Raw genomic sequence first — 27,133 nt, 5'->3', positions numbered from 1 at the left:
TTTCTTTTTCTACAATTTCTAATACATTCAAGAAAAATGTTTTGATCACAAGTGATACTATGGTTATCAATAAAAGTGTCTTGAATTGCAACAATGAAAAGGAAAAAGGCAGATAAGTTCTGCATTTCTCATAGTTACTCTGCATAACTTTCAGCTGACTCACAAAGTAATAAAAACCTGTCTTAAAATCATTACGTATTCACAAGTACCTTGAGTACTATTCACGACTGGAACATCAAAGGAACCACTCAAGAAATAACTTGAATATAATCTCTAAATAAAATATTTTATTTTGAATGTAAACTCAAACAAATTATCAACAGATAAAGTGCTAACTTTTATACAATATACAGTATAAAATACTTATATGAAAATAATATATACAGTTGGAAATGAAAATAAAAAATTAGTCCAATTTTACCGTATTAAACTAACTCATAGAAGTTGTATAACTTATATATATAATAAGACTGTGTGTAACCCATACAGCTGTCATGACATCCTTTCAATAAACAATCATTCAAGTTCACCTTCATCCACTCCATTATATTTATACATAAAAAATCAATATGACAAGCTTATGGACATATATGAAAATCATATACAGTATTTACAATCCACATCCAGTATGGAGGAAACCATAATTGCGTTAAAGAGGATAGCGAGACCTTGCTGCTGCCCCTGGCTATACAAATTGATGACTGAGCGCTGTTTCAAAGCGTTTCTCTTCGTCGTCCTCTCCTCCCGGAACAGCTTCTAAAGAAACGGAAGTCAGGTCATCCCCGCTCAGGTGTCTTACTGCTGATCCTATCATACTGCTGACAACACCCACTAACCCTCCTGTGAGGGAAACATCTTCGCCATCACTGTCTTGAGGCCTTAAAGGTTCGTCATCATCCTAGAGTAAAAGGTAAAATACTGTTTACAATTTAGTCACAATAAAACATAGGTTTATTGTGATAAAAAAAAAATCACTCTATAAGAGAAGGCAGCATATGAGGGAAATTTGTAGGATTACAGAGTTGCTAGATAGTGCAATCAAGATAAGAAACAAATAAATATTACAAAGTAAAGGAGGGAGTGCCACTCTGGAAAAAAGGATATCCTTCTTTTTTAATGGAGATGAAGATACCTAGCCCAATCAAAATATGTTATGGAGTCCACTAAAGTGTTCAAGAGGCTCCATAACACTTATTGTATATTTTCTGTGAGGTACACTACAGGTTTTAAGTACTTTTGGATAAAAGTGGATGTATCAAATTATTTTAGACTAAATAAAGCCAAAAGAAGAGCAACTGCAGGGGCAGAAAATAAAAGCAAAGAAAAAGACATTCTGAACATGAATCACACAGCATTTCAAACTGGAAAATGAAGGTGACCTCATCAAGTCATTTTGGAGCAATAAAAAACGTCCATCACTTTTCTCACTGTGCACTGTTTCTAGTAGCACACTCTTCTGCCCAAGCCCTGGAGCTACTTCAGCATTTAGTTATTCCAGGTTCCTTTTCAGGGATCTTTGGATTATGCCTAGTGTTCTTATGATTATGGATACAATTCTACTGGCATATCCTATTTTCTTCTTATTTCTATTTTCAGGTCTTGATAATTATCAGTTTGTTCTCTTTCTTTCTCATATACACTGGTGTCCCAAGGTTCTGTGACATCAATGAGTGATATTATTATTATTATTATTATTATTGAAAATAATGGCTATTTCAGCCACGTTTATTTTGTATAGAAGTTTCTCTATTATTCCTATTACTCCTGTATTCAAGTTAGCTATTAAAACGCCAAATGGGGGATTCATGTAAAAAACGTGGTATTTGTCAAATTGAACATATACAAAATGCAGTACAAATTGGATCTTAAGCCTAATGGACATAAGATACTAAATGACTCATTCTGGATTCCTCTTGCTTAAGGACATATGCTCCTTTCTCTCTCTCTCTCTCTCTCTCTCTCTCTCTCTCTCTCTCTCTCTCCTCTCTCTCTCTCCTTCTCCTCTCTTCTCCTTGCAACGTTTCGTCCTTCCAGCAAGCGTAGTCTTCTTGGGTCTGGGGCATTGCCGATGAAGGTGGTGGTGTTGATAATGCTGTTACAGGATGGAACGTAATTGTGACAGGTGAGGGCATAAATCTTGATAGCGCCCTCTTGTACGTGACATGAAATCCTCTTTGCGAGCCACATAGTAGTCATGCCAATATATATTGGCATGACATTTATTGGCATTGGCAGACTCACGTATTCTCGTATTTCTCTGAGGACCATATCTACCGGTTATTCAGGGGAACTTTGCATATTTGCAGTATTTTTCTGGGAAATATCCACCAATTACTGTATTTTCATATCAATTTCATGATTGAGGGATTGGAAGGGAGACTCACGGGAACAACCTGGTGGTAAAGCAAGGTCAATGATACTTTTTCTCTGTACGTACTGAGGCCTGAGTGGAAGGTTGGGTGGGAAAGGAGACAGGTAGGGGGTGAGGCAGGTGAAGATTCTGTGGAAGTTGGTCGGGAAGTCGGGGAAGGATAGTGGGAGGGTTGTGGTTCTCAGCAATGGTATGGCAAACAGTAGCATATTTTGTGTGGCAGGAAGTGGGGGATGAGATTGGGTCTGCGATGATGATAAAGGGTTGATTTATGTAATACTCGATGTCCTTTATGGTTTCTAGAGGAGACTGGGCTGTAAGGGTTTTTTGGGTGAAGGTCAAACAGGAGGTGACTGGGAAAACTTGCAAGGGGAGAATTTGTTATTGGTTTTTGGAGTTGTTCCAAATTGGCGTTTATTTCTTTGTGTGGGTGCTGTGTTAAAAAGAGGATGCTTTGGGAGTGAGGGATGGGAAAATAGGGATGTAGAAGTAGGTGTTTCTTAATTTAACACCTCAAAAGGATTTGACAAAAATACTCTTGAGATAAGAAGAGGGGTGGAGGTGGTGGCTACTGGTGCTTTAGAGTTATACAGCAGTTTGAGCAAAGAAAGGGATGAGGGTAAGGAAGTATTAGCTGTGGTGGTGGATTGGAGAGTTAAAGAGGAGGTGAGGGAGGAGTTGATTGTGGTGTGATATTGGCAGTGATTTTACTTGTTTGCTTTGCTGTCACAATCTGGGCCAGGGTGACAGTGGTAAAGCCAAGGCAGCAAGCCTCCTGTCTAGCTTCTTTCAGGATCAACCAGGCACTGTTCAGAGGGTATCACCACTATTCCAGTGCAAATGTTGAGGTGAGGATGTGAAGTAGTAGAGAGGCATTACCTTGTAGGTTTTTGAGGGCGGACGTTGCTTGAGCCTGAGCCTCTGTGTTCACCATAACAAGACATGACCAGTCAATTCTTGTTAGGAATTTCACCATTCCTACCTGCCTCTGCAGGCACTTTTGAAAGTGAGTGTATTGTTCACATAAGGAGTGTTCGGGGGGGATGATGAAGTACTTGTCCCACTTCAAGGGTACAAAGAGGGTTGACATACGACTGGATGGGTACTGAAAGACATTTTAAGGTGGGTAGAAGAGGATGGAGTGAAGTTGAAGACTTAAGAAAATAACTTTGAGGAAGAGGTGCTGTAGTGGCTTGTTGTTTCATGGTAGAATGCTGTGGTTCTTATGGTTCTAGAGTAGTCACCAAAGATGAACTAATGGAAAGGGAGTGTGGGGCACCAAGTGCTGAGATGACAGGTGACTTGGTAAAAGAGGATGTGGATGAGGAGATTTCTGGGGGAGTAGTCTGGCTCAAGGCCTCTAAACTAGCTAAGTTAGAAAAGCCAAAAATTCAGGGGACTGATTGTGTAGTAGGCGAGACTCGCTGATGGTGTGATTTACAAAGAATGTAAAAGTTTGCCCTTTGTGTTTTCCAGATAGTTTGGATCGTAACTAACTAGTCTGGAAGGGTGGCAGAATAATCTGAACATTAGGGTTTACAGAGGAGGGGGTTCACCACCACAAACAGACGATTCAAACATGCCAAATATTTAACGTATTGTAGCAACCAGAAGACTTGAAGACATAACTGAACAATCATTTTATATGTTTTAAGGCACAGGGAATCTTCTTACCATTATATTTACAATTTGCAGTGTTTACTATGTGGCAGAGCTATTTAACTCTTAAAATGTCTCCCCGAAGTTGCATTAATTATGTTTTGAAAGCTAGCTATGGGCATAAACATATATGTGCGTATATATTAAGAAATACCTAAGAAGTTTTACAAATACCTAAGAAGTTTGAAGAAGCATTTTATCAGGTATTATATAATGCTTGTATGATATCCTATATTTACCTACAGTAGAGTGACAGTAAGGTAAGTATGAGTCACTCCTGACTACTGAGGGGCTGAAGCATCAAACACTAATGCATACCATTTGTGATTGTTGGTTACGTTATGAATTAGTTAAGCATGATTTTATATCATCCTAACAGCATACTTAAGCTAAATTGATTACTGTTACATACATACACAGGACATATATACATTAGCACACAAATATATAGTACAGGTATGTAATACTATTCTTCATTCATATAATGGTAAAACTTAAAAGTAACTTTCAAAATCTGTAATAAAATATATATTTTGGATAACATGGAAAAAAAATTTTTATGGTTCAAAAATCCAAATAGTATTGTCCCCCTCTAAGGTAACAAGGTAAGATATTGTGTTTCTAAAAAATATCAAAGGTCACATACATTACTAACATCAAGAAATAAATGTTCAATTCAGACATCACTGATATCTGTAGTAGCAAATTATACAGTGCACAGGCAGTCCTCGGTTATCGCCGCACTTGGTTAATGGTGAACCGGTTTTATGGTGCTTTCTAGCACCGTAAAATCAGTGATTTATGGGGCCATAACATAACCGAAACTCTGCATCATAAGTGCCATAAATTGCCAAGTTTCGGTCAATGGCAGTTTTTGCTTATCAGCACCCTGCCGAGAATGGAACCCCGCCCCACCCCCCAAAAAACTGGGGACTGCCTGTATATGCAAAGTCATTATTAGTTCAGGTAATGGAGCAAAGGCAATATCAATACATAGTGATTTTTTTTAAATACATAATCTAGAATTGTGAACTAAAAATAAGAAATGCATGTACAATAAATAAGTAAATGCAAAATTATCTTAATGCTGGTACATTTTTATTTTTTTTCAATCTAGTTCAGATGTCATATATACATCATCTACTACATATGCAAAACATCCCTAATTTGTAATAACAATAATTATGAACCAAAAATAAGAAATGCATGTACAATAAATAAATGCAAAATTATCTTGACTAATGCTAGTGCAATTTTATTTTTATACCTCGTCACACTGACATCTATAGAGACTCGTATACTGGAGATAATTCTTTCAGCAGGTACATCATTCAAACATGGCTCCTTGAATCCACATTTCACAAGCTCTTGGCATTCTTCTGAAACGGCAGGAATTGTTAACCAGACTGGCAAAAGTTATTCTCCTCTTTTCCATCCATATAGACATGGATCAGGTAATTGAACTGTGCAATCATGTGCTGACACCCATATGCTTGCTTCAACCAGGAAATTTATTCCTGGCTTTATTGACAGTGCTTTAAAGCCTGGAAAAAGTGTCCTACAACTATAATAGATGAAATGGTTGATTTAATGGATCATCCCTTTATGCACCTTGAACTAGATTACTGGAGATTCAAAGCCTTAAGAACATTCTTCTTACAAGTGTATGGTGGAGGGGAAAAAATATTTTTTGCAAAACTCAGAACGTGCAACGTTTATCACCTATATATATACATGCAGTCCCCAATTATTGGCAGGGGGTCCAGTCTTGGGGGGTGCTGATAAGCGAAAATCGCCATTAACCAAAACTCTAGAGCAATGTATCAAGCAAGCATATGGGTGTCAGCACATGACTTTACAGTTCAATTATCTGATCCATGTCTATATGGATGGAAAAGAGGAGAAAAACCTCTGCCAGTCTGGATAACAATTCCTGCCGTTTCAGAAGAATGCCAAGAGCTTGTGAAATGTGGATTCAAGAAGCCATGTTTGAACGTATGTACCTGCAGAAAGAATTATCTGCTACTGCTAGAGAAGAAGGAGAATCGTCTTGTGATTCGCGTCCTGCGGACGATGAAGAGCCGACAACGTCATCCACCTCGGATTATAAGACGTTGACTCACCTTCTAAAAAACTTGTTCCCAGATAAGTTTCAGGCACCGGTTCTTTGCTCTCCGCCTTCACAGTTGGCCTCATCGAAGACCAGGAAAGCACCTGGCTTCGTTAAAATGGCCACTTCGCTCTCTGCGAAGAGAGCATTTAAAAGAATCCAAGAATGGATGGACTCCAGGAAGGCGAAAGGCAACACTTCCTTTGCTCTTCCTCCATCGAGACTAAGCGGGAGAGCAGGAATCTGGTACAGAACGTGAGAAGAAACGGGATTGAAAGCTCCGTCTTCCTCCCAAGGGGACTTCGCTAACTTGGTTGACGCTCCAAGGAGGTCATACCTTTCATCGGCAAAAGTTTCCTGGACCATGTCGGAAATTGATCACCATCTGAAAGGGATCTTCAGGACTTTGGAAGTATTTAACTTCCGGGATTGGTGCTTGGGGGCCCTGGACTTACAATCCAGAAGCCCAGACTTGATTTCATTGGAAGAGTTATCCAGCGTGTTAGCATGTATGGATAGGGCAGTAAGGGATGGCTCTGATGAACTGGCATCCCATTTCGCTACTGGACTCCTAAAGAAAAGAGCTCTATACTGCAGTTTTGCAGCGAAATCAGTGTCTCCTGCGCAGAAGGCAGAATTGTTGTTTGCCCCTTTTTCGATAATAAAAGATCTGTCAGTTAACCTGCAGGAAAACGCGACGCAGGACCTCTTGACCCAGTCTTCCAGACGTCCTACAGCCCAGGCTTCTACCTCAGCCACACAAGCCCCCAAGAAGAAGTTTAAGCCCTTTCGTGGAGCACCTTCCTCGAGAGCTTTTCCTCGAGGAAGGGGGTTCTCTAGAGGCAAGGTCTCCTCAAAAACCAGAGGAAAAAATTGACATTTCTGCCCTTCAGGCACCTGTCGGAGCGAGACTCGCATTTTTTGTTCATGCATGGAGAATAAGAGGGTCGGACACCTGGTCCCTCGATATAATCGAGAGAGGATACAAGATCCTTTTCCTCTTGACACCTCCATTGAGCACGAAGCCCATAGACCTGTCGCCCTCATACCAGCCGGAGAAGCAACAGATATTGCTCGACCTTTTAGATCAGATGTTAGAGAAGAGAGCCGTAGAAGAAGTGCTAACGTTAGATTCCCTAGGCTTCTACAACAGGTTGTTCCTGGTTCCGAAGCAGTCTGGGGGATGGAGACCTGTCCTAGACGTCAGCAGGCTGAACCTTTTCGTGAGAAAAGAAAAGTTCAGGATGGAAACGTCCCAGTCTGTACTAGGGGCTTTAAGACCAGGAGACTGGATGGTGTCATTGGATCTCCAAGACGCATACTTCCACGTCCCGATTCATCCTCAATCAAGAAAGTTCCTGAGGTTCGTCTTGAAGGGGCAGGTCTTCCAGTTCAAGGATCTATGCTTTGGACTAAGTAAGGCGCCAATGGTATTCACTCTTCTCATGCGAAATGTGGCGAAATGGCTTCACCTATCAAAAATAAGGGTCTCGCTTTACCTGCACGACTGGCTAATCAGATCGTCTTCAGAGTCAAGGTGTCTGGAGGACCTTCACACGACATTACAGCTGACGAAGGCCCTAGGCCTACTAGTCAATTACGAAAAGTCCCATCTGATCCCCACGCAGTCCATCGTATATCTGGGGATTCAGATGGATTCAGTGGCTTTTCAAGCTTTTCCATCCCGGGAACGTCAGCAGAAATGCTTAGAAAAAGTGTCAGCTTTCTTAGGGAAGGAGACATGCTCGGCGAAGGAATGGATGAGTCTGCTGGGAACCATTTCCTCGCTGGAGAAGTTTGTTTCCCTGGGGAGGCTGCACCTCAGGCCACTCCAGTTTTTTCTAGCAGAAAACTGGAAAGACAAGCAAAATCTAGACACGACTTTGATAATTTCCCAATCGGTCAAGGATCATCTGAAGTGGTGGCAAGATCCAGTCAAACTGTCAGAAGGACTGTCCCTCAGCCTTATGAGCCCCGACCTAGTGTTGTTCTCAGACGCATCCATGGCGGGCTGGGGAGCAACACTGGGCAAGGAGGAAGTGTCAGGCCTCTGGAGAGGGGAACAGAGGTCCTGGCACATAAACCTAAAGGAGTTGGAAGCTATTCAGTTAGCTCTCCAATTCTTCGAAGAACGAGTGGTGGGCCGAGTTGTCCAGATCAACTCGGACAATACCACAGCTCTCGCATACATAAAAAAACGGGGGGACACACTCTCGGTCCCTGTTCGAGATAGCAAGAGAAATCCTCCAATGGGCGAAAGCTCGGAACATAGTAATCCTGACGAGGTTCGTTTCAGGAGTGCAAAATGTCCGGGCGGATCTTCTCAGCCGCCAACATCAACTGCTTGCCACAGAATGGACTCTTCACCTAGAGGTCTGCCAAGAGTTGTGGAAACTATGGGGACGCCCACTAGTGGACCTCTTCGCAACCTCAAAAACGAAGAGGCTTCCTATTTATTGCTCGCCGGTTCTCGACCCGGGAGCGATAGTAATAGATGCCATCCTATGGGACTGGATGGGGATGGACGTCTACGCCTTTCCCCCGTTCAAACTGTTAGGAGAGGTAATCAGGAAGTTTGCGGCGTCTCCAGGAGCGAGAATGACACTAATCGCCCCGTTTTGGCCTTCGAGCGACTGGTTCACGGAGGTCATGTCTCTCCTAGTAGACTTCCCAAGGACCCTTCCAGAGAGAGCCGATCTTCTCAGACAGCCCCACTTTGAGAGGTACCACGGAAACCTCTCCGCTCTGAGTCTGACTGCATTCAGACTATCCAAAAGTTGGCCAGAGCGAGAGGTTTTTCAAGACCGGTGGCAAAAGCTATTGCCAACACTAGAAGAGCTTCTTCTCGAGCAGTTTATCAAACTAAGTGGGCTGTCTTCAGGAAGTGGTGCATGAAGAAAGGTATTTCCTCCTCCACGCTGATTTTATCCTGCATCTGAGAAATGTGGACAGGCTTGCGGTGCCCACAATCAAGGGATACAAAAGTATGTTGTCAGCTGTCTTCCGTCACAGAGGGTTAGACCTGACAAACAATAAAGACCTTCACGATCTTTTGAGGTCCTTTGAAACCTCAAAAGTACCGCAGCCTAAGGTCCCATCATGGAACTAGACGTAGTTCTGAAGTTCCTAATGTCAAGTCCATTTGAACCTCTGCATGCTGCCTCGTTGAAAGACGTTACAAGAAAGGCGATTTTCCTAACCGCTCTTGCCACAGCGAAGAAGGTTAGTGAAATTCAAGCAATAAATAGACATGTGGGCTTCAGAGGACACAATGCAGTGTGCTCCCTGAGCCCTTCCTTCTTAGCGAAGAACAAAAATCCATCTAACCCCTGGCCGAAGAGCTTTGAGATCAAGGGGTTAGCAGAGATCATTGGATGAGAGCCAGAGAGTGTCCTGTGTCCTGTCAGGGCTCTCAAGTTTTATTTGGAAAAAACTAAAGACTGTCGGGGTCCTTCGGAAAATCTGTGGTGTTCCATTAAGAGACCAGACTTTCCAATGTCAAAAAACGTACTGGCATTCTTTTTGCGAAGCACCATCAGGGAGGCCCATGCGTCCTGTCCAGATGGTGATCTAAAACTTTTGAAAGTAAAAGCCCATGAGGTAAGAGCTGTCGCAACCTCAATGGCGTTTCAAAAGAATATGGCACTCAGCGATATCCTAAGTGCTACATTTTGGCGAAGCAACTCTGTGTTCGCTTCACACTACCTGCGGGATGTGAAGACGGCATATGAGAACTGCGAGCCGCTAGGACCATACATATCCGCAGAAATATTATTGGGGGCAGGAAGCAGCACGAATCCTATCCTATAGAAAAGGGATAGGTGTGCTTTTAATTTTATTGTGTTGATTTACGGTTGAAGGGTCGGTCGCTTGAGGCGCTTTCCCTTTCTTTAGCCTAGAAGTTATGGGACTAACTTTGATAGGTTAGGTCAGGTGGTGGTTTTTAGCTTCGTTGCCCTCACAGTATGGTCAATATGGTCTAGTCGCATTGTGGTCACGCTCCCGTTGACAGATCATCTAGAACTCACCAGCTATACAGGTCACTACCTTGCTGGAGACTCTAGTAAAGCAGAAGCAGACTTGGGTGACAGTAATCACGAAGTCAGCTATGCTAACAGGTAAGGAACCAAGATGTCAATCATCCGCATGTAATTTGTTTCCTAAAATCCTTCTATTCTGTCCCTTCCCACCTCCAATGGTGGGATTCAGCTATATATATATCTGTCAGGTAAGTTTCAAGAACAAAATGATATTGTCATGATACAATAAAGTTTGTTCATACTTACCTGGCAGATATATATAAGTAAGTACCCACCCACCTCCCCTCAGGGGACAGTGGTATTATAAATCTGAATAGAAAATGGGAATGGTTCCTGATATCCGCCTCCCAGCGGCGGGAATGGGTACTAACCACCTGGCCGCCCACTGCATGTGCCGGGAGTTTTGAAATTCTGTCGGACTTCGGAGAATACAGCTATATATGTATCTGCCAGGTAAGTATGAACAAACTTTATTGTATCATGACAATATCATTTTTATTCTATACATTCTCACCTACTAATCCAGGAGGTCGTTAGGGACCAACCCAAATTTGGCCTTCTACCCTTGCAGCACAGACACTCACACCTAAGGGATAGGGCGGGACTGAGGAAGAGGATTGGTAGAATAGTGAGAAAGAAGAGTGATAAAATGAAAGATGAAAAAAAACCAAGCCAAAACTGGATAAGCATAGGACCAAAGCCCAAGCCTGAAGGAGTGTCCAGGTGGAGGCCAAATGGTCTCCCACCCATCATCAGGCCATGGTCTGTAGCCCCAAAGTCCTACACAACAACAGTGTTGCTTGGTATGGGAGGGGAGCCTAACCTGAAAGAAAAATATTCTTATCCATTTTAGAATGTATGTTATTGCTTCATTTTAGAATGTGTGAATGTTATTGCTTCACACAGTACTAGCAAGTTGTACATCAAAAAGATCTGGCAAGCCAAGTTGTAGTGTACTCACCTTATTATAAAAGTTATAAACATGGAAAATGACCCATGCATAGGAAATATGGTACTGTACCTACCTGCTACAAGTTACAAAACAGAGCCGTCTCTCAGAGCAATTTAATTTTTAAGCCATTTACTGTGTCAATCTAATTTTTATTGTCAAAATTAAAATAATTCTCTAATCTAGCTCAAGCTATTTTAATGATATAACTATTAATATTCAACAAAGAAGGTTTATTTCTAGTACATATACACAGTAAAGATTTACGTCTAGTACTTGAAAAGGTGAATGAATAACACAGCCCTTACTACAGAGTAATGTGGAACTCTGTGGGCCCACCTGTGTCTAAAGAGAAACCATTTCAGAATGTATCTGCACCATACTAACCTTTATATAATTTGCATGAAAACATATAAAAATATATGCATTTACAACAAGGAAAACTATTGGAAATAAAGGGCATGCTAATGACTCATTCTAAATAAAACAAAAAATTAAAAATGTCATACAGATACTGTATTCTCATTTATCAGCCATTGCAATTTGTAAATTATGCCGATTCCATTCAGCTAGGATTCAAAGTTAGTTTTCATTTATCTATCTGACCTCCACTACCATATTACATCACACAGTTGCCTAATTTGATATAAGTATTTTTCAATATGTTCTGTTCTGTCAAGCCAAAACTGGAATTCTTCCCACTTCGCATACATTGGGATTTTGCATAACTTAATATTTTCTTCAAGATCCACTTATTGAATGTTTTTATATTAATTTTCCATTCATGGGTTCAATGGAAAATGAGGTCTCTCAAAGGTCTTCTCTCTGAAAGCTAGGTAAATAGGCCTAACCATCTTAAACACCAAGTGCAGAAAGAGTCTAAGTACAATACCAGACTATATTAATTACAATAAGTTATAGTTTCATTATCTACTCTAACCAAATTGCTAGGTCAGAAATCCCCACTGTGTCACTCAGTCATCAAATAAAGTCAACCCCTGCCTATTCACGGCTTCACCTACTTGCAGATTTTTCTGAGGAACGTCTATTTACATTATGTGCAGAAAATTTGCCTATCCATGGATTTTTTTAAAATTATATATATTCATTAATTAAATACTGTATCTTCTTATTTTCTTGACTAAATTCTTTTTTTCCCATGATAAAACTATAAAATAGTCAGGAGATATTTCATTAATTACATACTGTATGTTCATATTTAATATATTGACTAAATTCTTTTTTTAAAATCTTGACTAAATTCTTTTTTCCCCATGTTAAAACTATAATTTTCCCATGTTAAAACTATTAAAATAGTCAGGTACATATAAGCATTTTTAGCTAAATGAGTGTTTGGTGTTTGAACTATTCAAAAAGCATTTTTAGAGGGTTTTCAAGTATTTGCAGATTTTCACTATTCTGGCAGGTGTTTTGGTCCCTATCCCGTGCAAACCACAGAAGTCGACAGTAGCACATTTGTGTCCTGTGTCCTCCACAAATTTTTCACCTAGTAGCTTTTGCTCTCCTACCTAACAGAACAGGTTTGTTAGTTACTAACTTAGTATTGCAATAATGAATATAGTTTCTTGGTATGGCAATCATGAAAAAATTGCAAAAGCTTAGAATTTTAGGTTCTTCAAACATCACACTACAAAAAGCAATTTTGTATTTTATGTGTTCTGTAACCTCTCTCCTTCCTAACAAAACAGTTTGTTAGTTTCTTAGTATTGCAGTCATGAATATAGTTTCATAGTTGTTAGTTTTAGTATTGCAGTCATGAATATAGTTTCTTAGTATGGGCAATCTATAAAGTGCAAAAGTTTAGAATTTTAGGTTCTTCAAACATCACACTACAAAAAGCAATGTTGTATTTTTGTGTTCTGTAACCTCCACTGTGCTTTTGTACAGTGCAGTATTATGGAATTCATTCAGAAACCACTTTCTTATAATGTTTATTTAAAATTATTACATTAATGTGCAATCATTAGTTCAACCATGAAGCACTTGGACTCACTCCAAAGACAGTTTACATGAAGAATGAATAAAAACATTTAGTAAAATATTGTTCATGCATACATTATCAACACAAGGTCTAGCAAAAGCAGCAAAATAAAATTGTAAACCTGAATTATGTACAAAAAAAAAAAAAAAAAAAAAAAAAAAAAAAAATAGTAATGCGACAAACTAAAAAATAGGTATACGTACTATATAGTACCTGGTACTAAAGTTTATATATTTCTGCAATTGGCCTGTAATCTATTGTGAAGTTTATGTATTTCTGCAAATGGCCTGTCTATTGATTCGTGAATCATGACATCTTTCTTGTGGCACATGTACGATTCAATCCAATAACCATGGGTGAAATGCCAAATGTACCATCCACTGAGCAAGAATGACTATGAGCAGAGATAGCCGGAACATTTATCCCACATAAGTACGTAACACTACTTCAGAATTCCTGGTTAGTAATTCAAAATACTATAGTGTTAACATTTATCAATGTCCAATATGCAGGATTATTATTAAGACTATACAAATATGCAGTACTGAGCTAATTTATATTTTCAAGTACACAATGATAGTATTTTTTGGAGTTTAGCTGTCTTTAAGGCATTTAAGTTGTCTTTAAGGCCTTTAACCCACAAAGCTTTAGACCCTTGTTTCACTGGTAATTTGTGCCTTTCTCTGTGTGTTTGTGTGCTTCCTTCATAATTTCTATTTATTACTTAATATCTTAAAAGTTTTTATCCTCATATCCTCTGTACCACAAGGTCTTGCTGTATGTGGTTGATCTTACCTCTCTCCTTGCTCTTTTGTATCTTAGACTAAACAAATTACTGCTGTCTTGTAATACACATACTGCATATATTACAATTCTTACATACCTCAGAAGTTAGTGTTAAAGTACATGTGATCTGTGAAAGGGTTCCTTATCTCTCTCTGGTTACAACCCACATAAACCAAAGGCAAAATGGCAAGCATTTTGCCCAAAAGTTCAATAATCTTTACAAATCGGTTAAAAGCCACAATATTGCATATGACTACGTATTTTTCAAAATACATAAAAGGTTAAAAAAATGGAGCTTTCGATCATTTGCAATGGTCCTCTTCAGCCAGCTGAATAATAATACTTGTTTTTGTTTTTCTTAAGAAGACAAATTGAAAATATTGTTTCTGACAGTCCAGGAAATCATTGAACAACTTTCAGCTATTCCTAAACATTAACTGTTTAAGAATAATCACGTCATGGATTGGGAGGGAGCTAAAACTACATATAGAAGTAGTCAAGTACGCCACAGAAGAGTAATAGAGGGACTTCGTTAAATATTTGTAACACATTAGGTGACCAAGCCTTTAGCATTAGGACCAACATACAAACAGATTAGTCTGTCATTCCATAAATTTAAATTTCAAGCAAGTTTCTTGAGGCCACTGATACCGTCTCCATCTCTCCCTGCACAGGTTGTCGAAGTGGCAGTTGTCGCAGGAACAACAGGCACCGATGCTGAACGTTCTTCACCACCTAGGACTCATCAACATACGATCATAAACAGCTGTTAAGAAGATCCCAGGAATCATCAACATACCATCTTAGACAGCCGTTAAAGAAGATCCCAGGAATCATCAACATACGATCGTAGACAGCCGTTAAGAAGATCCTGGCTTACAGATGTGGTGAAACAGCCATAAAATGAACACTATGTTCACGCCTACAGTTCTAAGATGGTTTCCTGGACTGTCACAAACAAATTTTTCAATTCGTCTTACGGAAAACAAGTATTTCTATTCAGGTGGCTGAAGAGGACCGTGTAAACAGTCAAAAGCTCCTTTTTTTTTTTTTCTTTGTATTTTGAAAAATGCAGCCTTATGTACATTATTGTGGCTTTAACTCAGTATCTCTGGTCAGAGCATAGTGATGCACCATAGATAACCTTGACAAAAGATACAGTGACAAGCTAAAAAATTTCCACTAAATTAAGGACACTATTTGCTTTGGTATTTAATGCTATAAAACAAAAGTTACTAATCACAGGATCTCCTACAAGCAAATACATGTGTGTCTCAATAAACAGCAAAAACTTCAATTAAACTTGGTGTATCCTAATTGCTTTCCCTTAAAATAATGAAAAAGTAAAACCTACCAGTACATTCTTTCTAAAATTATATGTACAAAATGTGTGTTTGCTAAGATTATACTGGAAAAATAAATGCAAGGAATCATTCCCTGCTTCATTTAAGTACACAAAATAAAAGATAACTTTAAGAACAAAATGCAGTAATGGCATGGCAAACAAGACAGAAAAAAAAGTGAAACAAGGGGAGACAAGTTACACAAAATCAAACACTGAAGTTGGCAAAATCAGCAAATAGCAATAAAAACAAAAAAATCAAAGCAATAAAAATAAAAAATTAAAGCAGAAATACATGCATATACTCCACACAAGCTAGGTGCAAAAGTAACAAAATCAAGAAATCAAAAAATTTGTAGAAAATGACCTAATTTTTAAAGCTTGATGATAAGGTGAGCAAAAAATTCTAATGCTGAAAAGCAAAATTCAAAAAATATATATAAATCTAAAGCATATAAAAATTTTATCTTTTCATAATCTAATGACTAATAAACATGAAAAGTTCCAAAGAAAATAGCTAACTTATAATTGGAAAAAAGCAATATCTAAGGGAACCACAGTTCCGAGTGGAGAATTTCAATTAATTTTGAGGCCAATGAAAAGGAATCTGTAGAGTAATTCAACAAAATCACATTATAGAAAGTGACAGATGAAGCGAAGCTATATCAACACATCAATCTAATCAACACTAACCTTAATTCCAAATTACTGTAACAACTTTAATAAATTTGAAATCCCCAAAGCATTTAACCAATGATAAATATTAAAATGAAATCCACTGTGGTATATGTTAACTGAGCACTTTATAAATGATATACTTTAACCAACTTCTTCAACACTGTTTAATAGTGCAAAACAAAACACCTATAAACTTAACATATACTGCAAAAAAAACTGAAGGGTAATGAAAGTTTAAAATAAACCCAAAAATAAATTATTAAGTTTGTCTTTCCCCTACGCATACCTCTATCAACAGTTTCTAACAACTACCAACATGGAAGACGAAACCCTACAAAAATAAGCGACACTGCAAAAACACAAGGATACAATTTTGAGAAAAAAAACACGGAATTCCAAAACATCCATTTTTCCATACAATCTAATTTGTGATATGAAAATAACTTGGAAAGCTCGGAAAACACTGGAGTCTTTTCATATATAAATTAAAACTGCTCAAATCAACATCATACTAAGAACAAAACTAAATACAGTACTTCACAATTACAGAGCATTAAAAATTTTTTGTATAGAGTCTAATACCATCCATACATGCAACAGAATGTTGCTCAAAGAACAACTACCCTCTTACAGAAAAAGGGCAAGATATTTTCAAGTGACAAGCAAGGTTATGAACATGAACACATACAAACTAAAACAAGCAATATTAAGGTATTAGCTCAACTCTAAAGCTGCATTACTGCTGAAAGATACTTCTAAAAGAATATTAGAGCAAGAATGAAATTTAAGAAGCATCAAGTAGCCAGTTGAGTGAATGCCAAAGATGAATATTTTCAACACATTCACTTTTTGATTAATGAGGATTAATGAGTCTGGTCCCATGTTCACAGCTTATAATACACAAAGCATTGAAGATAACGATTACATATAGCAATAGGGACTGATCTATGTGGAGCTTTAACGAAATATTGACGACCTTTACCACAACGGAAATATAAAATAATAAGCACTACCCTCCCAAATGTTGCTGGCAAAAATTTATAAAAAATTAAAACATAAAACAGTAAAAAGTTTACTTTTAAGTTTCTCATGTCCTCTGTTCCTAAGTATCTAATACAAAAGCAGTCATCAGCTTTTAAAAGAAATCATATGAAAAAAATACTAACAAACTCTTGTTCCTTAAGTGTATAATTCTAAAAAGTGTCAACTCTGCGATAAAACACTTGAAATAACCAATCACAGGTCTAAAAAACATTTATATATAGAATCTTCATTCCATGCCTGAGACACCAATAATTATTAAAACTGTAATGTGACTATTTGTAAGAAATGCAACTACCAGAACTTTTACAAAGAACCATTTGTGATGCTTTTTACTACAATAAAAAAATGTATAATGGCGTGCTTCTCCAACAGCCTAACCTATTTTTCTGCAAAGAGAATTGTTTAATCTAAGCTAAAGTTAGTGACTAAATTCCTGAGTGATAAGTCCAGGTAATTCACACTTAGGTCAATTCCTGGATTTTAAAAACCATGCTAATAATTTCTTAAGACTTAAAAGAATGCTGTATAACTAAAAAATGAAAAAAATAAATATTTTGTTCGCATAGCAAACATACCACCAACTAATGCTATCCTTACCTTCGCAATCTTTACGGTATTCTCTCAGAGACCACAGCTAATCAATGACCCTAAGACATTACTACTACCAGTCACAAGGCCATGCATTTGAAAATACTACATCCATAAGTTGGCAAACAGAATTAAAATTATATATAAAAAAAAAAAAAACAAGCAGGATTTCAACTAGCAGGTCTGAAGTTGTGCATTTTGTATATGAACACTTATATCAAAATATATATATACATATATCTATTTCATTTACACAAACTTATTATTTACACTATTTATTCATGACAGTTTGTCTCAGAGCTAAGCGGCTATGCAAACTCGATCATGTCTGAATGCACAAAAAAAGTACAACTTACCCTACTAAAAAGTAATGAATAGTACTAAAATAATTTACATAGCATACCCAATAACATGGCTTAATATTGACATCAGTCAGCACTATCTACCTAAAAAAAAATCTGTACTATACACCATATATATTTCAATATAATCAACAAGTCTTTTATCATTCTATCACTTAGGAAAGGCACATACTTTCACTAATATCAATTCTCTGTCCTTGTCCACTTGGTTATAAAAGAACTTAGAATTTTATCATCACCTTAAGTACTCAGGATGCATAATTAGATATTTACAGCCAATCCACACAAAATAATCCTTTGCATGCCTAAGACTACAAGGAATTAAAAAGAATATCACTTAAATACAACAGTAAGGTTTTCTGTGAATTAGCTGACTGAATAAATGAACCGACTGCTAATGTAAATCACTTCACCTTTTGAGAAGGATCACTAGGAGCAGATTCTTGAATGGGAAGGCCTAACAGTGCTCTCACTCTGTCTGGGACGTTGTTCGACTTAGATATTTGTAAGTATATGGCTTCTGCTTTTTTAAGTGTCAGCTCAAGGTCAATCCGACACGAGATGTCATTGATGTGCTGCATAAAAAGGGAGAAAACATTAATACTTATTAAAGACAAAAAAATATGAACCTTAATTCATAATTTTGTTGAAAAGTGTTATCCAGCAAAAATATAAAAAATATTTTTTTAACACTTTTGTTGAAGTGTTATCCAACAAAAATATAAAAAATATTTTAAGTTGTAATTTGGTAGTATGGGAAAAACTGGGTGTTTTTTAAACCATTGGTTTTTTAAAGATGGCAATTTGTCAAAAATTGCATTTTTCCTAACTATACAAACCTGAGGTCCTTTAACAATAGGAAGGTAACTAGCGGCAGCTGGGACGGTTATAAGCTTCGAACAAGGGAGTTCGGTAGTTAACTGCTTGTCCGAGAGTGCACGCGCAGCGCGACTGGGAGGTGAAGAATCACTTTTGCTTTAGGCCCAGGAAAAAACGCAGAGTGTGGGGTGGCATGAGGTGGGACTATATGTAAAGGACCTCAGGTTTGTATAGTTAGGAAAAATGCAATTTTCAACAAATTGCCATTTGTTCCAATAAGTAATACAAACCTTTCAGTCCTTTAACAATAGGAAGACTCACTTCTTGGTGGGAGGAATCCGAGTCTTAAGAACAGACTGGTGTTTGCCCAACCTTGGATTCCCTCCCTGTTCGTAAGAGCAGAGGGAGGGATCCTAGCCTCTGCCTAATTGTTGATGTACCTCTTAAAACTAGCAAGCAAGAACTTGTTCCTATTGCAAGAGGCAATATGAAGTAATGGGTTTAATGGGTTGTCTCTTGTTGGCTTCCACTTCCCCTTGTTGGGGGAAATGGTGGATAATTGCTCCTATCCCTACTGAAAGGGATAGGATGGGGCTCGGTCGAGTCGCTTTCCTGCATCGCATCCTGATCCAGCGTAGTGACGACCGCGTCCCTCTGCCCACAGGTAAAGGGAGACAAAAAGATGGGGAAGAGAAGGCCAGTCGCATTCTCATTCACATATACCTTCATGCAGTCACACAAGGATGCGATGCTGTTCTGTCCGCTCGGGTGCTGGGTAAGCTACACAATGTGTTGAGCAGCCACCACGGGTCCTAAGGAACAAGTGTCCAAGGACCTGTGGGCTATATCCTGAAGGTAGGAGGTGCATGTGGTCTGGTTGGACCAGACCCCTGCCTTCAGTACCTGCGCCACGGAGAAGTTCTTGCGGAATGCAAGGGAAGGACCCATATCTCTGACTTCGTGGGTTCTCGGACGAAGGGTACGGATGTCGTCGCTACCATCAGCTTTATACACCCTCCTGATCACCTCGCGCAGCCAGAAAGAAAGTGTTCTCCTGTATACTTCTTTCTTGGTCATCCCGGTGCTAACGAAGAGGCGTCAACACTCAGACCTGAGGTGTAGAGTTCTCTTCAGATAGCGCCGTCGCGCCCTCACAGGACAAAGCAGCATCTCCTTCACATCGAAGGCGGGTGAAGTCCATTAGGGAGGGGATTGTGAAGGACTCAAACCGATCGGCGGGGACCGAAGGATTCTGAGTCTTTGCTACGAAGTTCGGTACGAAATCGAGCGTCACAGCTCCCCATCCCTTGGATGCTTGAATTCGCAGGAAAAGCCATGCAGTTCCCTCAGAGGAAAAGAAGGGAATAGTCGCTATGACCTATCCCTCTTCTCGACATAATCTTCGGTGACGTCCAGTACCCATACTGGTCTATCCGTCTGCAGCGAAGTGTCTCGCATTCTTGTATCCCATTGCAGCGAAGTCTCTCGCGGTCTCGTATCCCCTTGCGGCGAAGTCTCTCCGTCTCCGAAGTGGATAGGACACCAACACTCCATGGTGGTTGCCGATGGCATGGTACTGGGACAAGCTAGTAGGACGAAGTAATGATTGATCTGGAACAACCGAACTAAGTCCACAGCGTAGCTCGCAACTGACTTGGGCGCTTTGACAGCTGCCGACTGACTGCGTTCGGTTGTGTGAGGCAAGCTGTCCATGCATCCGAGCAAGTCAAGTGACCTTCGCCTTTAAAGGGGTATGCCGAGAGACCATACAAATAGTCTATTTGTTTGCCACCGATGCCGGACGGCGAGGTGATGATTCTCTCAAGGCATGTGCCCAACAGGCGAAAGTCAATTGCCTTCTAGAGACCGAGGTCCCTGATGGCAAGACAGAATTCTCATAGTAGTTGAATCTCAGCTAAGGAGAAACAACACTGTGCTGTTGAAGACGAAGGTGGAAGGTGAATGCAACCTACGTCTTCAGAGCTGAATCGAGAGAAGTAATTCTCGAGATTCTGAACCTGTGCTACAAAGGACTGACAACGCTATACCGCTATTTTATTGCTGTTCGGTGAGAAGTCGTAGTTGCAATGAAAGCGGGGCGCTTTTCAGTAATGAAAACACAGGGATGTACTGCCTGAAGAACTGCTCTTCTTCAGGTTATCCAGGGAGGACCAAATACTTGAAAGTAGAGCTGGGAGGGCGGGGAACAGGCGACGTCTTCCGTTATACATCTGTAATTCAGGGTGAACAATGAACAATTGCACACCTACGAATACAAGATATTTTAGAAGACAAACTCAGATGTCTGAAGAAATCATTCCACATTATCGCAGAGGTGCGATGCAGCGGGATACTAGGCTACATACTTCTGTTACCATGCGGTAAACAGAAAGATGATAGAGTCTATTGAGATATCTCTGTCTGAAAATTCTCGCAATGTCCAAGGCGATACAGTAGAGATGGTCATTCATGTATGCGAGAATCCCAGTCAATCAGAGACCTAAGTCTGTGATTGTCAGGCAGAGATACGGTTCGGTAGTCAATCATTGTAGAGGAGAGACACATAAACCGACCCTGCATCTCGGAGAGCCAGCTGGTACTGGGCTGCGGCAGGCAGCCCAATGCACCGTTAGCTCTCGCTCACTCGTCATCCTGAGTTGCCAGGTAATCCATTCCAGGAAGGAATGCGTTTGGCTAGAACCATCGAGCGTAAAAAAAATACGCTCGAGCAATTGTATTTAAACAAAACGGATTTCGGTGAATACAAAAGCTGAGGTGGTGGTGTTGTAACAATACCTTAAGTATCTCAAAATCGAAACTGGTAACTCCAGGGAGGTTGCAGGCAATCCCGAGTTGCAGTTCAATTAAGATACCATTCGTCTCGGTCACAATCCGTAGAGTTAACTACGGTATGTGCCTACACCCCGGACAATTCAACTGATTAACAGAATCATGTCGCGAGGGCAATATACAGGTAGTGCTCGAGTTACGATAATCCGTTTTACGATAATCCAATGTTACGTTGGGGTTAGCAATAAGTTGAAATGCGTATTTTTAAATTTCGCGCACAGCGAGCGCTGGCAGCAGCGTACTACGCTGTACGATATGTCGGCCCGAGAGCAAGAGGCTGGCGTAGGTACAGCGGCATCCAACAAGTTCGACCTCGCTTGCTCTCGCTTTGAACCAAGTAAGATTAGGTCAGTGTTCGTTTGTGTTTTTTGTGAGTTTTTTCAAGTACCGTAAATTAAAACAAAAAAACTATGTCTGCCAAACAACCAAATAGGTGTCCTGCTAGTAGTGCAACAAAAGAAGAGGCAAACCATCACTTTGGAGCAGAAACTGAAGATAATAAACCAGCGTGAAGCGGGAAAGGCAGTCATGGTTATCACACGTGACGAACGTTTATTGCAATCGACGGTATCCACCATCCTCAAGGACAAGAAACGTGTAATGGATGCTGTAAAGGCATCTGCTTCAGTTCATTCAACGGTTATATCAAAGAAGAGGATAGGGCCTTTGGAAGAAATGGAGCAGTTACTGGTCACGTGGATGGAGGACCAAATACAAAAGCGTATGCCGCTCACCCTCTTAACCATTCAGACAAAGGCATGCATGCTTTTTGAAGAACTGAAGAAGAATTATGATGATAACCACAACAAAAGTTTTGCAGCAAGTGCTGGATGGTTTCGTCGTTTCAAGAACCGCCATAATTTTCACAGTGTGAAAATTAGCGGTGAAGCAGCAAGCGCTGATGCCGATGGAGCCGCTAAGTTTAAGGATGTTTTACACGAGATCGTCGTTAATGAAGGGTACTTGCCAGAGCATATCTTTAATGGTGACGAAACCGGACTTTATTGGAAACGTATGCCACAACGGTCCTACATCCACAAAGAAGCAACGGCGATGCCCGGGTCTAAGGCATACAAGGATCGATCGACTCTTCTGCTTGGGGGAAATGTGGCTGAGTATAAAATTAAGCCCTTTATGATTTATCACTCAGTAAATCCGAGGGCTTTAAAAAGCATTGACAAGCATACACTTCCTGTGCATTACCGTCATAATAAAAAAGCTTGGATGACTGCAATATTGTTCGAGGACTGGTTCGTTCATTGCTTCATTCTGGAAGTGAAAGATCATTGTAGGAAAAATAACATCCCCTTCAAAATTCTTCTGATTCTCGACAATGCTCCTGGCCACCCTCAGCACATCGGAGATATTAACGAGAATGTAAAAGTTGTGTTTCTGCCACCAAACACAACTTCTCTCATACAGCCCATGGATCAGGGTGCTGTGGCTACGTTCAAGGCGTATTATCTTCGGAACACGTTTGCGCAGGCTGTTCAGGCTACGGATAACGAGGAGAAAGATCTCAGAACTTTCTGGAAAGAATTTAGTGTTCTTAACTCCATTATGAACATTGGAAGGGCGTGGAAGGAGGTAAAGAAAGTGTATGAATGGGGTCTGGAAAAATCTGCTGAAAGTTATGTGAACTCGTTTAAAGGTTTCGATCAGAATGAAGAAGTGGAAATCAATAAAAAGATCTTGATACTTGGGAAAAGTTTAGATTTAGAAATTGACGAGGAAGATATCCAAGAACTTATAGATGTGCAAGATGTAGAGCTAACGGTAGAGGATTTAACTGCACTTGCAGAAGAGAAAAAAAAAGCAGAAGAGGAAGAAGAAATAAAAGAGCCGGAGCGAACGTTTACGACTAAAAAACTGGCAGAGGCGTTTGCTTTATTTGATCAAGGACTGAAACTTTTAAGTGAAATGGATGGGGACGAGGAACGGTTTGCCAAAGTTCAGAGGGCTCATCAAGACTGTTGCATGTTACCGATTAATTTATGAAGAACGAAAAAAACGCACTGTGCAACCTACAATGGATTTTTTCTTCAAGAGAACGACTCCAGTGCCTTCAGCTTCCCCCAGCCCTACCCCCTCACTTGAGACTCGATCCTGTACGTCTCGGAACAGTTGTTTCCTCGAGACGCCTGAACTAACAGAAGAAGAAATTCTATCTGAAGAAGAGCGAATTGATGATCCTGCTGCTTTATCATCATCCTCCTCTTCCGATCTTTAGTTCTAGTAGCCATGAACAGCCTGACACCTATCACGTATGCCGACAACGGACCGAATCTTGGTGAGTACCCTTTACGCTACAGTCTGATCCTTGTTCTTAATATTAAATTTCTTTTTATACTTAATTATCATAAGTCAATCTGCATTGAAACACCCGAATTAGCTGATATTAATAATTACTATACCATATATGTATAGGTATACTGTGTAGTGTAGGCTAATCTTCCATATATGTGTATATAGCCTAGCCTATATGGTACTGATTAACTTAAGTGTAGGCTAGGCTATATCCGAGATACGATTTTCTCAACTTACGATGGGTTTTTCGGAACCTAACCCCATCGTAAGTAGGAGAATACCTGTACGTAGTATATTTGTAGGTTTCTGTACAAAGACCTCCATCCTAAATTCTTTTCCATTCAAGGAATGAGAATAAGGATTGGAAGCCAACACCCTTCATTCTCTAATGAAGAGAGTGAAGGAGAAGTCTTCCCCGAAGGAAAGCTTCAATGGTGATAACAAAATACCGAAGACGATAGTTGAAGCCAAACTGGATGTTCCCATCCATTCTTCTCTATCCCAGGGTTGGCTGCCTACTGTGAGATATTCTTCCTTCAGCAGCAGTGCTTCTTCCAAACGCTAGAAATTCCAGGAATTCGAGCATTCGGCGAGATTCCCGATTTTTGTAGTAACAATTATCTAGCCCACTCTGGACTGTGGTTTCACCAAAGTGTTTGCAGATCGTAAAAAACCAGAACACTCTGAGAGTGCTAGAAATTCTGAAGAATTCTAAGCGCTTGGCGAAACCCCCAACAAATTCGTCAGACGATCATCGGTTGGTGGTCCTCCCAATTCCTATAGAAATCGAGGATGGGGCAGGATCCTTCCTCAACAACGGGGACTTACGTCCGGTAGGACCTGAAGGTCCCCCCCAGGAACGCAGTCCCCAACACGGAATCCTACAGAGAACGCTCTGCAGGATCCCTCCCCTTTCCCTCGTAGCCATAGGGAGAGAGGGAATGGGGGAGGAATTGGATACTCGCTCGCCTTCCCAGCGGAACTAGCAGTTGGAGAAGCGAGTACGAGCAGCCATTACCTTGCGGCGATGGCCGCTCAGAGTCTGGGAAAAAAGTTTTCCCGAGGAGGGTTACGAACTCGTACTGTAGGTTAAGCGTCTGCTGCCACCTTGAACGTCGTCTGGGTGGGGCTGAGCGAGCACCTGACAGGAGAGAGCCGATGCCGTCCTCCGACGCGTCCCAGTCCTCGTCAAGGCCGAAACCTCTCAAGAGGACCGAAGGGGGAGAGCGCCCTGTTCTCTTGAATGCGTGGTCCAGACGGACCGTCACGTGAACAGCGGTGATGGTCCCTCCAAGAGTCTGGGAAGCGTCATTTGTCCTTGCCAGCCCCCCCACCCTCACGGTCACTCCTGTTTGCCTCGTTCCTCCTGGTGTAGCCTAAGGAGGTTGGAGGGACAGGTGAGGGAGACCTGATGCTCCTACCCTGCCTACTAGCATGCTAGTAGGCTGGGAGGACTGCAGGCGATCGCCAACCAACTGTGGTGACCGAGCTGCAGGTCTGGACCAGCGGCTTATTGCGGAGAAAAGCTGGACCAAGGAACAGAGCGTCAGTCTTTATGTCAGGGGAGCTGTTATGAGAGCTCCTTCCCTAACTACCAGCAGGACCAGTAGGCTGGGAGGACTGTGGCGATCATCAACAGCGGTGATGGTCGAGTTGCTGGTCTGGACCAGCGGTTTTACTGCCTTCACCGAGGTAGTTGTACTGACAAATCAGAGCAATGACCTCAGCAAAATTCCTCTGGATCTCAGGAGTGACCGCATCTTGAGGAGTAGGACCGTCAAGCCCCTCCAGCAAGAGCGATTCCGAGACCCTCCTCCTTCAGAAGGAGGAATAGCGGCAGACCCCTCCCGGTCTCCTCCTGCCACTTGATCCGAGGACCGTGCCTGGCACGTGGGGGGGCGCCCCTCACGATCACTACTTGTTACCTCACCCTTCCCGGTGTAAGCCGAGGAAGTTGAAGGAACAGGAGAGGAAGACCTGACGTTCCCCCCTCGCTCACTGGCAGAACCAGTGTGCTTGGGGGACTGCAGGCGATCGCCAACCCATGGTGGCGATCGAGCACCAGGCCTGGTCGCGCTGCTCCCCTGGGGCGAGCGGCTGGACCGAGAACAGCGGCCCCGGTCCCGTGCGTCAGAGGAGCTGCTGCTGGTCCCCCTATCCGTACGGTCCCGGTGGGAGCGGCAGTCAGGGGACCTGCAGAGACCACTGTCGCGGTGGGACCAGCTGGTCGTTACAAGAGCGATCGCTGGCCTAGCAAGAGTCACCTGAGCGGCTCTCGCCAGCCTTCTTCCCCGTGCCTTGGTCCTGGCGCCGAGCGAACTCGGACATCTGGGCCTTGGCTGCACGATCGCCCGCGGGCAGCCGTACACTCAGTATCTCTCGCGAACAAGAGGCCGAGCCGGAACCTGGTGTAGCGGCAGCGCCCCTACACCAGGCGAGGAAGTACCGGTGTTAGCCGGTACTCCTCTGGTCCCCGTCTTCTTCCTTGCAGAAGGAGAGACAGGCCCCGCTCCCAAAGGAGCAGGAGGACCAGTGGAAGGACCCCCCGTACGGGCCCTTAAAAGTTCCCGAAGGAATCTTCTTGGGGGGGAGGAGGCAGCCTTCTTCTTCCTCAGCTTGGAAGCCTTGGAAGTCGAAGGGGCAGAGGCGGCGGCAGGACACGAAGAAGACGATGAAGACAACAACGACACCTTCCTCTTCTTCTTCTTCTTCGTCAGCTCTCTCAGGACAGCCGTCAAGTCCTCCATCCAGGGCGGAGCCAGGGCTGCTGTTGCCGAAGCAACAGAGCCCGACTGCACCTGTCCGGAAGGACCAGCGTCTGGGGCAGCAACACCACGGGCTGGAACGACGTCGGCAGGTGTGGGAACAGCAGTAGTGGCAGGTACGGCAGGTACAGTAGACCAGGCAGGTACTCCAGGAGACGGGGCAGCAGCCAGCGACATCCTGGGTACTGGCGGCAGGTCCAGGGGCAAGCTCTTCGGGCATCGGAAGACCGGGGCTGGCAGTACGAAGAACCCGGAAGGGGGAGGCACGCCCCTCCTTGGCACAGCAGCGATCGGGCCCTGCACGGCGGCCGTTGGCGTCACAGACATCACGAGAGGGGTGTAAACCAGGTGAGGAGGGGCGGTGTACCCTGGGGTCGAGATCGTGTAGTGGTGGTCACCGCTCCATGGGTGACCGGCACAGCCCCCGCCAGATGCTGGAGCAGCCCCTGGACGCTCGGCGT

General features: G+C 41.7%; 1 protein-coding gene across 3 annotated transcripts in view; it reads right to left on the bottom strand.

The window, feature by feature from the left end:
* Positions 1-265: 265 nt before the first annotated feature.
* LOC135202921 (TBC1 domain family member 15-like) overlaps positions 266-27,133 on the bottom strand; it is a 114,269-nt gene continuing 87,401 nt past the window's right edge. For all 3 annotated transcript variants that reach the window (XM_064232381.1, XM_064232382.1, XM_064232380.1), the window contains exons 13-14: positions 18,345-18,506; positions 266-898 (exon numbers count right to left, since the gene is read on the bottom strand). In XM_064232381.1, the coding sequence (XP_064088451.1) occupies positions 686-898; positions 18,345-18,506 (375 nt within the window). In that variant the 3' untranslated portion in view covers positions 266-685. The remainder of the gene's footprint in view (positions 899-18,344; positions 18,507-27,133) is intronic.

The sequence above is a fragment of the Macrobrachium nipponense genome, chromosome 33 (assembly GCF_015104395.2).
Source record: "Macrobrachium nipponense isolate FS-2020 chromosome 33, ASM1510439v2, whole genome shotgun sequence".
Taxonomy (NCBI): Eukaryota; Metazoa; Arthropoda; class Malacostraca; order Decapoda; family Palaemonidae; genus Macrobrachium; species Macrobrachium nipponense.
Note: the sequence above shows the minus strand (reverse complement) of the source record. Positions and strands in the feature narration are given on the sequence as shown.